We start from the raw sequence: 13,436 nt of genomic DNA, 5'->3' as shown, positions 1-13,436 counted from the left end.
CCGAGCTTAAGTCTGAATTAAAGCTCCTTGTCCTTTCATACGTGTTTGGCTCTCCTTGGTGGTCACTGGGGGTGCTGAGAACTGGGCATAACAGAAAGGAGCCTGTGCAGGTACATCCACTGGCCCCTGTGGCTCAGAGGTGCCGCTTCCTGTCCTCTGTCCAATTGCACTGTAGCCCTTAGAAGAGCAAGGTTCCCTGGTGTGAGAGGTCACAGGGACACTAGATGACACCTAAGGAATAGAGTGTGACTGAGGTATGTGCTGGAGTGCTCTATGCCTCTTCCAGAGTCCCTGTTTCAGTGGAGTCCTCTTGTTCTGTAAGCTCCCCGAGCCCTGCTCTTCTGACTCCATGGCCAGGGCCCTGGCAGAGACTTCCCCACCAGCATCTGTCAGCTTCAGGGTCCCACTAAGTGGCTTTTAGTGTCTCGTTCTCCATCTTCCCCTCCTAGTGCCCAACATCCTTCACAGCTGCCCCTGGAGACCCAAAGACTGGGGACACAGTCATCTTTACTTCCCTCCACCCCCCACCTTGTAACCAGGTCTCTGTCCCAGAAAATGGGACATTCCCAGATTCTCAAAGCAAACAAGTTTCTTCTGACTCCTGTCCCAGAGTGTGGGTTTCCTCTCCTCTGACAGGCTTGACACTCTTTCTCTTTCCATCCCTCTCTTCCCCACATATTGCCAGGAAGCATGGCTTCAGAGATGCTGCTTCCTGGAGCAGGAGGGTCCAGTCACAAGTACAAGTGCCACAGAGATGACCAAGTGAGAAGAGAAATTAACTAGACATATTGAGGACCAACTTTGGAACCCAGGAGTCCATCTGTCAGTGCCAGGCAATCCTGGTTGTGGTGATTTGAATGTAAGTGGCCCCCTATCCTCAGATGTTTTTTAACTGTTTTTTAAAATATATGTTATCTATTTATTTTATTTATTTGAGAGAGAGAAAGAGGCAGAGAGACACAGAGAAAGGAAGAGAATGGGAGTGCCAGGGCCTCCAGCTACTGTAAAGAAACTGCAGATGCATGCGCCCCTTGTGCATCTGGCTTATGTGGGTCCTGGAGAATCAAACCAGGATCCTTTGGTTTTGCAGGCAAATGCCTTAACCACTAAACCATCTCCCCAAACTGCCTCAGATATATTTTTTAATTTTTTGTTTATTTTTATTTATTTATTTGAGAGCAATAAGCAGAGAGAGAAAGAGGCAGAAAGAGAGAGAGAGGGAGAATGGGTGTGCCAGGGCCTCCAGCCACTACAAACGAACTCCAGACACACATGTGCCCCCCCTTGTGCATCTGGCTTACATGGGTCCTAGGGAATTGAGCCTTAAACCAGGGTCCTTAGATTTCACAGGCAAGAGCTTAACTGCTAAGCCATCTCCCCAAACTGCCTCAGATATATATTTTTTGTTTATTTTTATTTATTTATTTGAGAGTGACAGACAGAGAGAGAAAGAGGGAGAGAGAGAGAGAGAGAGAGAGAGAGAGAGAGAGAGAGAGAGAGAGAGAATGGGTGTGCCAGGGCCTCCAGCCACTACAAACGAACTCCAGACACACATGTGCCCCCCTTGTGCATCTGGCTAACGTGGGTCCTGGGGAATCGAGCCTCAAACCAGGATCCTTAGGCTTCACAGGCAAGAGCTTAACCTCTAAGCCATCTCTCCAGCCCCCACCTCAGATATTTTTGATTAAGCTTCCTACTAAGTGTCCTGCAAGTAGAGCCCTGCTGACGGAGCAGTGTCACTGGGGGTGGATCTCGAGCCCAGCCCTAGGTGTGTGCACAGAGTCAGCTCAGGCTTCCTGGTGCTGGCTGTTGTCTGCTGCGGGTGTGTGACGAAGTGAGCCGGCTTCTTCCACCATGATGAAGCTTCCTCTGGAATCTGTAAACCTCAAATAAACTCTTTCCTCCCAAAAGCTGTTTCTGGTCAAGTGTCTGTCTCAGCAGTGAGAAGGTAACAGAAACCCTGGTCCTAGCTTTCAGTCCTCTTGCTATCCTTACAATACTGAGACACCAGGCCTCAGCTTCCTCTTTGCAGTGGCCCCTGCTCCAGGACCCAGGTGCTGTGGATAACAGCTTCCATGTGGATTAAGATGAGGAGAGGGACATTAGCTCTTGCCTCCTGGGTCAGGCTGCTGCTCCTTCTCTTCAGAACCCTTGGATAGGTAATGATCTGCCAGTTAATCAGTACTGTCATCCCAGTACTTAGGTGGAATCCAGAAGATCAGAAGTTCAAGGTCATCCTTGACTACATAGAGTTCAAGGTCAGCCTGGGCTACATGAGACCCTCTCTCAAAAATGAAAAGACCTAGCCGGGCGTGGTGGCACACACCTTGAATCCCAGCACTCAGGAGGCAGAGGTAGGAGGATCACTGTGAGTTTGAGGTCACCCTGAGGCTAAATAGAGAATTCCAGGTCAGCCTGAGCTAAAGTGAGACCCTACCTCGTAAAGCCAAAAAAAAAAAAAAAAAAGAAAAGAAAAGAAAAGAAAAGAAAAGACCTTAAATGCATATTTTGGGGAGGGGTTCAATGAAATCTTAAGGTTCAAAATTGCTTCCTATCCCAATCTTACTTCTGAAAAACAAATAATTTAATTGCATCTGATATGAACTGAACTGTATCCTCACAAACTCATGCTAAAACCCTCCCCTAATGAGATATATCTGAAGAGAGGTTATTAGGAGGCAAAGTTACATAAGATCCTAAAATCTGTGCCCTGACCTCATAGGATGATGGCCTTATAAAAAGAATGAGTCTCACCAAACTGCCCAGTAAGCACTTCTCTTAATGTGCATACCCATATATTAATGCTACGCTCACTTTTGGTTAGAGAACCTTCTCTTTTCAGATGGCAGTGACCTTAGGATGACTCAGAAGGCACCATGGTGCTGAGAAGAAGTGACAGAGGAGTGCTCAGCACTGCAATATCTCTATCACACCTTCCAAGGCTCAGGCTCCATTGCAGAAGAGGTGGTGGAAAGAATGTAAGAGCCAAAGGAAGGGTAGGACTCCTTACAACGTGTTCCTCCAGACACAAAATGGCCTGGATATCCGTGACTTCACAGTGCCTGACGCTACCTACACAAGACCATCATAGTAGGAGGAAAAGATGATGACATCAAAATAAAAGAGAGACTGATTGAGTGGGGGAAGGGGTATGATGGAGAGTGGAGTGTCAAAGGGGAAAGTGGGAGGAGAGAGGAAATTACCATGGGATAGTGTTTACAATTATGGAAGTTGTCAATAAAAAAATTAAATTAAAAAAAATTGTGAGTAAGAGATAGATCTCTCTCTATGTTACATAGCAAGAAGGCGCCATCTGCAAGCCAGGAAGGGAGCCCTAACCAGGAGCCAGACAGACCAGAGCACCTTGACCTTGGACTTCTGAGGCCATCACTTTTTCATATGACACATCAGTGTCCACCCTGGCTTCCACTCAGTCTATGAGACCACTACAGCCTTCACCAGGGCTCCTGGGACAACTTCAAGGACAGTATCCTCCACAAAAGCTATAACACCTGATCTATTTACCACAGTGTTTGTGTTCCTCCATGATGGTCTGTGAGAGCACCACACCCTCTACTACAGTGTCTGTGGTTCCACCACAACCTCCGAGACCTCTTCAGCCTCTTCCACAGATGTTGTTTCCAGGTGCCAGGACCACTGGAACCAGACAAACCACCCTGACCTCTGTTACCACAACCCCCGGAAGGGACTCAACATCTCTGCTGTGACTGGGACAGCTTCAAATATGTCTGGCCTGAGCTTGTCTACTGAGTAAGTCAGCACCACCTCCCCCTCAGCCATCAGGACCACCTAGCATCTGTCCACGATCCAACCACCTCTCCTGGAGTGAGTACGGCCACCCACACAGCCAAGCCAGTGTCCATAGGCACAGCACAGTTTTTGTGAGCCACCCCCCCACACATATGGTCAAGCCAAATGGCTATTTCCAGCCTTGGACCATCATCCTCATTTCCCTGGTTGTGTTAGCAATGGGTGTCACATGCATCTGGAGTTTGTTTGTAGTGGGAAGAGGCCTTGGCAATCCCTCTCCTGCTCTATCTCAATCTCAAATAAGTAAATTGTAAAATTTAAACTACAAAGCTGGGCGTGGTGGTGCATGCTTTAATCCCAGCACTAGAAAGGCAGAAGTAGGAGGATTGCCATGAATTCGAGGCCACCCTGAGACTACATAGTGAATTCCAGGTCAGCCTGGGCTGGTGAGGCCTTACCTCAAAAAATCAAAAAGAAAAAAATTAAAACTACAAAAGGGGAACTTAGCCATTAAGGCACTTGCCTGCAAAGCAAAGAACCTAGGTTCCATTCCCCAGGACCCACATAAGCCAGGTGCACATGGTGGTGCATGTGTCTGCAGTTCGTTTGCAGTGGCTGGAGGCCCTGGTGCACCCATTCTTTCTTTATCTGTCTCTCTCTCTCTCTCTCTCTCTCTGCTTCTTTCTCTCCCTCTTAATAAATGAAATATATTTTATAATATATATTTTTAAAACTACTAAAGGGGCTGGCTTAGTGGTTAAGGCACTTGTCTGCAAAGCCAAAGAACATAGGTTTGATTCCACAGTATCCACATAAACCATAAGCACATGGTGGCACATGTGTCTGGAGTTTGTTTGCAGTGGCTAGAGGCCCTGGCATGCCCATTCTCTCTCTTCCTCAAATAATAAATAAATAAATAAATAAATTTAAATCAACACCAGAGAAGGCAGAGACTGTACTGACAGGGTTACAGAGCCTGAACCAGCCTGTGTGCCACAGGTGCTGACGCTTGTCCCATAGCTTCCTAGTGCTCATAATACAGAAGACAAAGTCCATGGTCTGCACAAGGGTGGTGTCAAATGGGGTGCCCAACTAAAGTTTTTTGAGACCCAAAGGAATTAAGCTTTCATGTCTGATTAAACTCTAAAACTATGCTGCCCACCTTCACACTGGGACTATAAGGAAAATGTGTGCTTCACCAAGCTTGGCCATGAGCAGATGTAAGTGGAGTAAGAACCACAGTCCCTAAAAGTTTGTAACTTAGTTGGCATTCTTCAACTGTGCTTGTAGTGTCTAGTCATACATGCTTAGTTGCCACAGGCTGAATGTTTTGGTGCTTCTGAAATTCTTCTTGAAACTCAATCTCTAATGCAAAAGTGTTGGGAGGCGGCATAGTGGGAGGTTTCTGGCTATAAGGGCTCTCCCCCAGGACTGGATAGATGCTGCTATAGGGCTCTTGCCATGGGTCCCCTCTCCTGCTATGTAAGGAACAGCCTTTCTTCCTTCTGAAGGACACCGCATACAAGGCATCTGGACACATGCTGCACTCGGTGTATCTGGCTTTATGTGAATACTGGGGGATTGAGCCCAGGTCGTGAGGCTTCGCAAGCAAGCAGTTTAACCACTGAGCAATTTTCCTAGCCCTGTCCCTGCCAGCTTTCTTTTTAAAAATATTTTTATTTATTTATTTGAGAGAGAGAAAGAAAGAAGCAGAGAGAGGGGCAGATAGAAAATTGGTGCGTCATGGCCTCCAACCACTGCAAACAAACTCCAGATGCATGTGCCACCTTGTACATCTGGCTTATGGGGGTCCTGGGAAATTGAACCTAGGTCCTTTGGCTTTGCAGGCAAGTACCTTAACTGCTAAGCCATTTCGCCAGCCCCCTGCCAGCTTTCTTGTAACAGGCCTTGCACAGAAATGCTAAGTCAACAAGTATTGCCTCTTGCATGATAGGTCACACCAACTGGTCCCTGGAATTCCCATCAGTTTGGTCACATGATGCCTTCTCCTTGTGCTCCCCAAACCCTCTACTCCTTAGGGCTGCTCAGTCACACTCTCTTAGCTGGCTGAATGTGCTCTTGGCTGGCCACCTCCATGTGTCCAGACCAAATGGCACTCCTGGAGGTCTCAGATTATCTGTCCCCTCCTTCAGCTAGACTCAAAATCCCCAAAGTGGGTCCTCGCCCTGTGGTATGCACTGCTGAGAGATGCCTCCTTTGGACTGGCAAGAAAATGCGCTTGAAGGATCCTTGGGTGGGAAAGTTCCAGTGTCTCAGCTGAAGGCAAAAAAAAGCAAGAAAGCCGGGCGTGGTGGCGCACGCCTTTAATCCCAGCATTCGGGAGGCAGAGGTAGAAGGATCACCGTGAGTTCAAGGCCACCCTGAGACTCCATAGTGAATTCCAGGTCAGCCTGAACCAGAGTGAGACCCTACCTCGAAAAACCAAAAAAAAAAAAAAAAAAAAGCAAGAAGAAAAGAAGAGCAGTCCTGTGTCTGAGGGCCAAGGAGACTCTATGGCATTCCTGTCTGACACTCCTAGAGATCCAACTCTCCCATGTCCCAGAGACTTGGCCGGGGTTTGTCTCTGAAGGGTCATGTGCTGAGGCTCAGTTTGCATTTGGCAATGTTGACTGGTGGTCAGGCCTGGTAGGGTTAAGGCCGCTGGAAGGTGGTTAGAGAGCAACGCATTCCTCACAGGAGGGCTTTCTTGTTCTGGAGAGAGCTGGGGGTTACCAGACAACCTGGCATCTCCCCTGAACATCTCCCTGTGTGATCTTCTGTCACCCTGCCACCATGACACCATCCACCATATTGTGGTGAAGGCAGAGGTCTTCACCAGAGCTTAGCCGAGGGGACTGCCTGATTTTGGACTTTCAGCCTCCAAAACTGAAAGCTCAATCAACTTCTTGTCTGCATAAAGTTTCTAGCATCAGATATTTTGTTGTAGCAATGCAAAATATACTTAGAACCCAAAGATAATTCCATTAGCCTTGCATCTCTCCTTCTGTTGGTTCAACATGCATGGCTGAGTGCACACCCAGAAACTCTCCATCCACCTCTGCCTGGAACCCAGGAGCCCATATCCCTTGAATCTCATGTTGTCATTTGTTTCGGTGGCGTAGAGTCCTGCCTTCAGCTGAGTTCATTGGGACCTCTTCCATGTGAAAGCCAGCCCTGACCCCCACATCCCGGAACTGCTGGACAAGGAAACAAAGTCTTGAGCTAGCATAAGTTTCTGACCCCATTCCTGCCTCTGAGGGTGGGTCTGACAACTTTGATCTCCGTTCTTCTTTCTATTTCCTGTTCCAACCCAGCCCAGTGACCTGCCTCAATGATCATGTCATTTTCTCTTGTGCATTTCTCATCGGACTCTGGTCTGTTCCTTCCCAGGCTCAGTATTGTTTCCTTACCTGCTCATGGTTGGCAGCCAGTCAGGACAAACGCCCAGCCCCTCCCCAGCCCAAGGGAAATTATAAAGGCCCTGCAGTTCATCCATAAGAGAGAGGCAACGACCTCACTTGGAGGAAGCCTAAGGACGCAGGCAGCCAGACCCCGCTCCCAGGTTCTTTCTGGAAATGCTTACTTAGGAGACCCAAGCTCTTGGGAGCTCCAGCCTTTATCTCCTCACATCGAACCTGCCTTTCTCTGTCTTTCTCAAGGTCTTGGCTACATCTGGAGTTGGGTATCTGGCTTTGCAGCCACCAAGCAGCAGACGAAGATGTGGAAGGGAAGCATTCTTCTCCGGTGCTGGCTGCTCTTACACCTCCTGCTCTTAGGAGCTGGTGAGTCATTTTATTTAAAAGGTCTGAGGATTTCTGTTGGGAAAGGCAATCTATGAGGCTGAACTCTAGCTGCCCTCCAGCGAGAGGAGGAACTTCTCACTCTCATCACCTCAGAGCAGGGGACCACTCAGGAGGCGGCGGTTAACACTATGGGCTCTGCCTTGCATTGCTGACCTGAGTCATGGCTCCCCTTATTAACTGTGTTCTGTGGGGGAGCCGCTTCTCTGCGCCTCAGTTTATGCATTTGTGAAATGGTAATAACCTGGTATGGCTGGGGATTTAAATAGTCAGAACAAGAAGAGACTGTTGCTATACTATTAACTTTCAGGCCAGGCATGGTGAAGCATGCCTTTAATCCTAGCACTTGGGAGGCTGAGGTAGGAGGATCAATGTGAGTTCGAGACAATGAGGCTGGCAAAAGCCAGTGCCCTTGTGCTTCATGATAGCAAGGGACAGAAAGCAGGTACGGCCTTCACTCCAGCAAAGCTTCCATGAACTTGGCACCCTTGAATGTGCCTGTAGACCTCAGTTCACAATCCTGAGCCACATTTTTAGCCCTTGCTGTCGTCATCAAGAGCTCTAGAACTTTAATGCTTGTAGAATGCCAGGCTCTAAGATCCAGCCACACAGAAGGGTCCCCTCTCTGACTCCCTCAGCCTGCATGCTAGGAATCCTTTTTGTTATAATTACTGTGTGTGCATGATGTGTGTCTATGGATATACACATATCGTGATGTGTCTATGGAGGTCTGAGGACAACCTCAGGGTGTTTGTCCTCTCCTTCCACCCTGCTTGAGACAGGGCCTCCCTTGTCCTTTGCTGCTGAATTTGCGTAAGTCTAGTGGCCCATGGGCTTCCAGGTTCCCCTGGCTCCAACTCCCATTGCTATTGGTGCATTGGGAATATACGCATATGCATCACTTTGCATCCAGCTTTCATGGGTGTTGGGAATCAAACTTTAGGACAGTATGCATACAAGCAAACACCTTTCATTTATTTGCAAGGACAGGGAGAGAAGAAAGGAAGAAAGAAAGAAAGAAAGAAAGAAAGAAAGAAAGAAAGAAAGAAAGAAAGAAAGAAGGAAAGAAAGGAAGGAAGGAAGGAAGGAAGGAAGGAAGGAAGGAAGGAAGGAAGGAAGGAAGGAGAGATTGCTCAGTGGTGAAGGTTATTCCACTGTAAACAAACTCCAGATGCATGCGCCACTTTGTGCATCTAGCTTTATGTGGGTACTAGGGAATCAAACGCAGGCCATCTGCCTTTGCAAGCAAGTGTTTTTTGTTTGTTTGCTTGTTTGTTTGTCTTTGTTTTTCAAGGTAGAGTCTCACCCGCTCAGGCTGACCTGGAATTCACTATGTAGTCTCAGGGTGGCCTTGAACTCACGGCCATCCTCCTACTTCTGCCTCCTGAGTGCTGAGACTGAAGGTGTGCACCACCACGCCCGGCTCAAGCAAGTACTTTTAACCACTGAATTATGTCTCCAGCCCTCTCTTAAAAAAATTATTGGGCTGGGGAGATGGCTTAGTGGTTAAGGCAAATGCCTGCAAAGCCTAAGGACCCAGGTTTGATTCCCCAGGTCCCACTAAGCCAGATGCATGTGGAAGCTCATGCATCTGGAGTTCTTTTGCAGTGGCTGGAGGCCCTGGTATGCCCATTCTCACTCACTCTCTCTCTCCTTCTCTCTGTCTCAAGTAAATCAATAAAATATATACATTAAAAAATTTTTTTAAAGAGAAACAAACAAAAAAGAGCAAGATTTAAAAAAATTATAATTGGCTGGCTATGGTGGAGCACACCTTTAATCCCAGCACCCAGGAGGCAGAGGTAGGAGGATCGCTGTGAGCTCAAGGCCACATAATGAATTCCAGGTCAGCCTGAGCTAGAGGGAAACCCTACCTTGAAAAAACTACATATATATATAATATATATGTAGTATATATTATATATATTTTATATATACTATATATAGTAATATATATTATATATATAATAGTAATATATATATTACTATTTGCAAGCAGTGAGAGAAATAGAAAGAAAGAGAAGCAAGCAAGCACCTTTATCATCTGAGTCATCTACTCAGCCTGGGAACACACACACACACACACACACACACACACACACAAACACACACACGAGAGAGAGAGAGAGACAGACAGAGATGGAGAGAATTAGAATATATATGGGTAGGCCAGGGCCTCATGCCACTGCAAACAAATTCCAGCTGCATGAGCTGTTTTGTGTGTCTAGCTTTACATGAGTACTGAGGAATAGAACTCCAGTTGTCAGGCTTTACAAGCAAATACCTTGAACCACTGAGAAATCTCTCCAGCCCATACATAATATCTACTTATTATTTTCTATGACTGTATTTAGGAATAACCTCCAGTGATCCCAGCACATCTGCCAACACTGGATCCAGTCCAACATTAATTACCTCTGAGGCCCGTACATCCACAGGACCCAGACACCCTTCTAGTGAGATCACTGCAGCCAGAGCTACATCCAATAAAACCTCTGCTTGGACCAGCACATCTTCCGGCCATACATCCACCTCAGTCGCCAGTGGGGTCAACCCAACCCCCAACACTGCATCCTCCTCAGTCTCCAGTGAGGTCAACACAACCCCCAACACTGCATCCACCTCAGTCTCCAGTGGGTTCAACACAACCCCCAACACTGCATCCTCCTCAGTCTCCAGTGGGGTCAACACAACCCCCAACACTGCATCCACCTCAGTCTCCAGTGGGGTCAACACAACCCCCAACACTGCATCCACCTCAGTCTCCAGTGGGGTCAACACAACCCCCAACACTGCATCCACCTCAGTCTCCAGTGGGGTCAACACAACCCCCAACACTGCATCCACCTCAGTCTCCAGTGGGGTCAATACAACCCCCAACACTGCATCCACCTCAGTCTCCAGTGAGGTCAACACAACCCCCAACACTGCATCCACCTCAGTCGCCAGGGGGGTCAACACAACCCCCAACACTGCATCCACCTCAGTCTCCAGTGGGGTCAACACAACCCCCAACACTGCATCCACCTCAGTCTCCAGTGGGGTCAACACAACCCCCAACACTGCATCCTCTTCAGTCAGCAGTGGGGTCAACACAATCCCCAACACTGCATCCACCTCAGTCGCCAGTGGGGTCAACACAACCCCCAACACTGCATCCACCTCGGTCTCCAGTGGGGTCACCCCAACCCCCAACACTGCATCCTCCTCAGTCTCCAGTGAGGTCAACACAACCCCCAACACTGCATCCACCTCAGTCTCCAGTGGGGTCAACACAACACCCAACACTGCATCCACCTCTGGTCTCCAGTGGGGTCAACACAACCCCCAACACTGCATCCACCTCAGTCTCCAGTGGGGTCAACACAACCCCCAACACTGCATCCACCTCAGTCTCCAGTGGGGTCAACACAACCCCCAACACTGCATCCACCTCAGTCTCCAGTGGGGTCAACACAACACCCAACACTGCATCCACCTCAGTCTCCAGTGGGGTCAACACAACCCCCAACACTGCATCCACCTCAGTCTCCAGTGGGGTCAACACAACCCCCAACACTGCATCCACCTCAGTCTCCAGTGAGGTCAACACAACCCCCAACACTGCATCCACCTCAGTCTCCAGTGGGGTCAACACAACCCCCAACACTGCATCCACCTCAGTCTCCAGTGGGGTCAACACAACCCCCAACACTGCATCCACCTCAGTCTCCAGTGGGGTCAACACAACCCCCAACACTGCATCCTCTTCAGTCACCAGTGGGGTCAACACAATCCCCAACACTGCATCCACCTCAGTCGCCAGTGGGGTCAACACAACCCCCATCACTGCATCCACCTCGGTCTCCAGTGGGGTCACCACAACCCCCAACACTGCATCCACCTCAGTCTCCAGTGAGGTCAACACAACCCCCAACACTGCATCCACCTCAGTCTCCAGTGAGGTCAACACAACACCCAACACTGCATCCACTTTGGTCTCCAGTGGGGTCAACACAACCCCCAACACTGCATCCACCTCAGTCTCCAGTGGGGTCAACCCAACCCCCAACACTGCATCCTCCTCAGTCTCCAGTGAGGTCAACACAACCCCCAACACTGCATCCACCTCAGTCTCCAGTGGGGTCAACACAACCCCCAACACTGCATCCACCTCAGTCTCCAGTGGGGTCAACACAACCCCCAACACTGCATCCACCTCAGTCTCCAGTGGGGTCAACACAACCCCCAACACTGCATCCACCTCAGTCGCCAGTGGGGTCAACACAACCCCCAACACTGCATCCACCTCAGTCTCCAGTGGGGTCAACACAACCCCCAACACTGCATCCACCTCAGTCTCCAGTGGGGTCAACACAACCCCCAACACTGCATCCACCTCAGTCTCCAGTGGGGTCAACACAACCCCCAACACTGCATCCACCTCAGTCTCCAGTGGGGTCAACACAACCCCCAACACTGCATCCACCTCAGTCTCCAGTGGGGTCAACACAACCCCCAACACTGCATCCACCTCAGTCTCCAGTGGGGTCAACACAACCCCCAACACTGCATCCTCTTCAGTCACCAGTGGGGTCAACACAACCCCCAACTCTACTTCTACCCTGAACACCAGCGACACCAGCATAACCTCCAGCACACCTGCTTCTCCTGAAACACACACAGTCTCCAATGGAACTGGAACAAGTGTTGCTCCTCCAGGCACTAACACGAAGCCAAGCGGGTTCCTGAAGGGGTGGGAAATCGCCCTCATCACCTTGGCCTCCATTGTCATAGCCTTCGTTCTCTTTGCTGGACTCTTCTTTTATGTGGTGAGTGCATAGCGCGTAGAAAACTCCCTCAGAGAGGAGGTAGCTGGGACACGGGAAATGAGATATATGAATAGCAGAAGTCCCAAGTCAAGGGTTGGACGGGAGAAGGAAATGGGGTTAAGAGACTTACAAGTAGCAAGAGCAAGTTGTAACCAGAACAGGCAACCCATGTGCAGGGCTTAGCTGAGAGAAAGGGATGCTGAGGAGGAATGGAGGCTGGAGGGAGGCATGAGGGGAGGGAGATGGTTATAAGATAGTCCATGATAAATATTTGGGAGAAGAGGACACAGTTCTGAAACCATGGACTCTTCTTTTTCAGAGAAACTACCAGGCCCTAAGAAATGCCTTTGACACAGCTCTCTACTGGCCCCATGGCCCTCACCTTAGCCCAGGTCCCAGAGGGAATCATGGGGAACCCCACAGGACTCTGGGGAGCCCCAGTTGGTCCTGGAGGAGACCAAAAGTCTCAGGGGCCATGGAAATGAGCAGGAGATAGCTTGAAGCCCAGGGATGCATACTTCAGAGACTTGAGTTTCTTCTTCCTTACCTCTCCCCTGGGAATCCCTTCCCAGCATCCTTGAGAAAGAAGCCCCCTTCCCCCCACCTGCCTTTCCCAGACATGAGTAGGAAGACAATATATGGTCTATGGAGCTAAGAAATAAACCCCCCCAGTGTCTGAAGAGAGAACGTGTGCACACACATGAGTGGCCATCTGCAGCTCTGAGGTGAATTTCTGTTACACGGGAGAAGTCCCGTGCTGGAGCCCATTAGGCATTCATTATCTCTACAGTGAGCTCCAGAGATCTCCTTCTGATCCATTGTCCCCATTTTCTACTCCTGCTTGCCCCCGTCAGGACCAGGTGTGCTGAAGACTAGGAAGAATGGCATTGGTAGGAGTGAATTGGGTTTGGAAGCAGAGGGATGCTGAGGAGGACGTGCAGTTACATATGCAGGGTGTGTGTCCTCGAAATCCCAGTCTCCAGGTACTTACAGATGCCTCAGACCTGTGCCCTGTCAGCCCGCAGGTGTCAGCTGATGTGTCACCCTCATGATC

The 13,436-nt window shown here is 49.2% G+C and overlaps 1 protein-coding gene across 1 annotated transcript; it reads left to right on the top strand.

The window, feature by feature from the left end:
• The first annotated feature begins 7,958 nt into the window (after positions 1 to 7,958).
• Muc21 (mucin 21, cell surface associated) lies at positions 7,959 to 12,878 on the top strand. Its single transcript, XM_045156039.1, has 4 exons — positions 7,959 to 8,016; positions 10,010 to 10,873; positions 10,920 to 12,382; positions 12,702 to 12,878. Exons 1-4 carry the CDS (start codon positions 7,959 to 7,961, stop codon positions 12,876 to 12,878), a joined length of 2,562 nt encoding a protein of 853 aa, XP_045011974.1.
• Positions 12,879 to 13,436: the final 558 nt, after the last annotated feature.

The sequence above is a fragment of the Jaculus jaculus genome, chromosome 8 (genome assembly GCF_020740685.1).
Source record: "Jaculus jaculus isolate mJacJac1 chromosome 8, mJacJac1.mat.Y.cur, whole genome shotgun sequence".
Taxonomy (NCBI): domain Eukaryota; kingdom Metazoa; phylum Chordata; class Mammalia; order Rodentia; family Dipodidae; genus Jaculus; species Jaculus jaculus.
The sequence above is the reverse complement of the archived record's forward strand: the minus strand, read 5'-3'. Positions and strand labels throughout refer to the sequence as shown.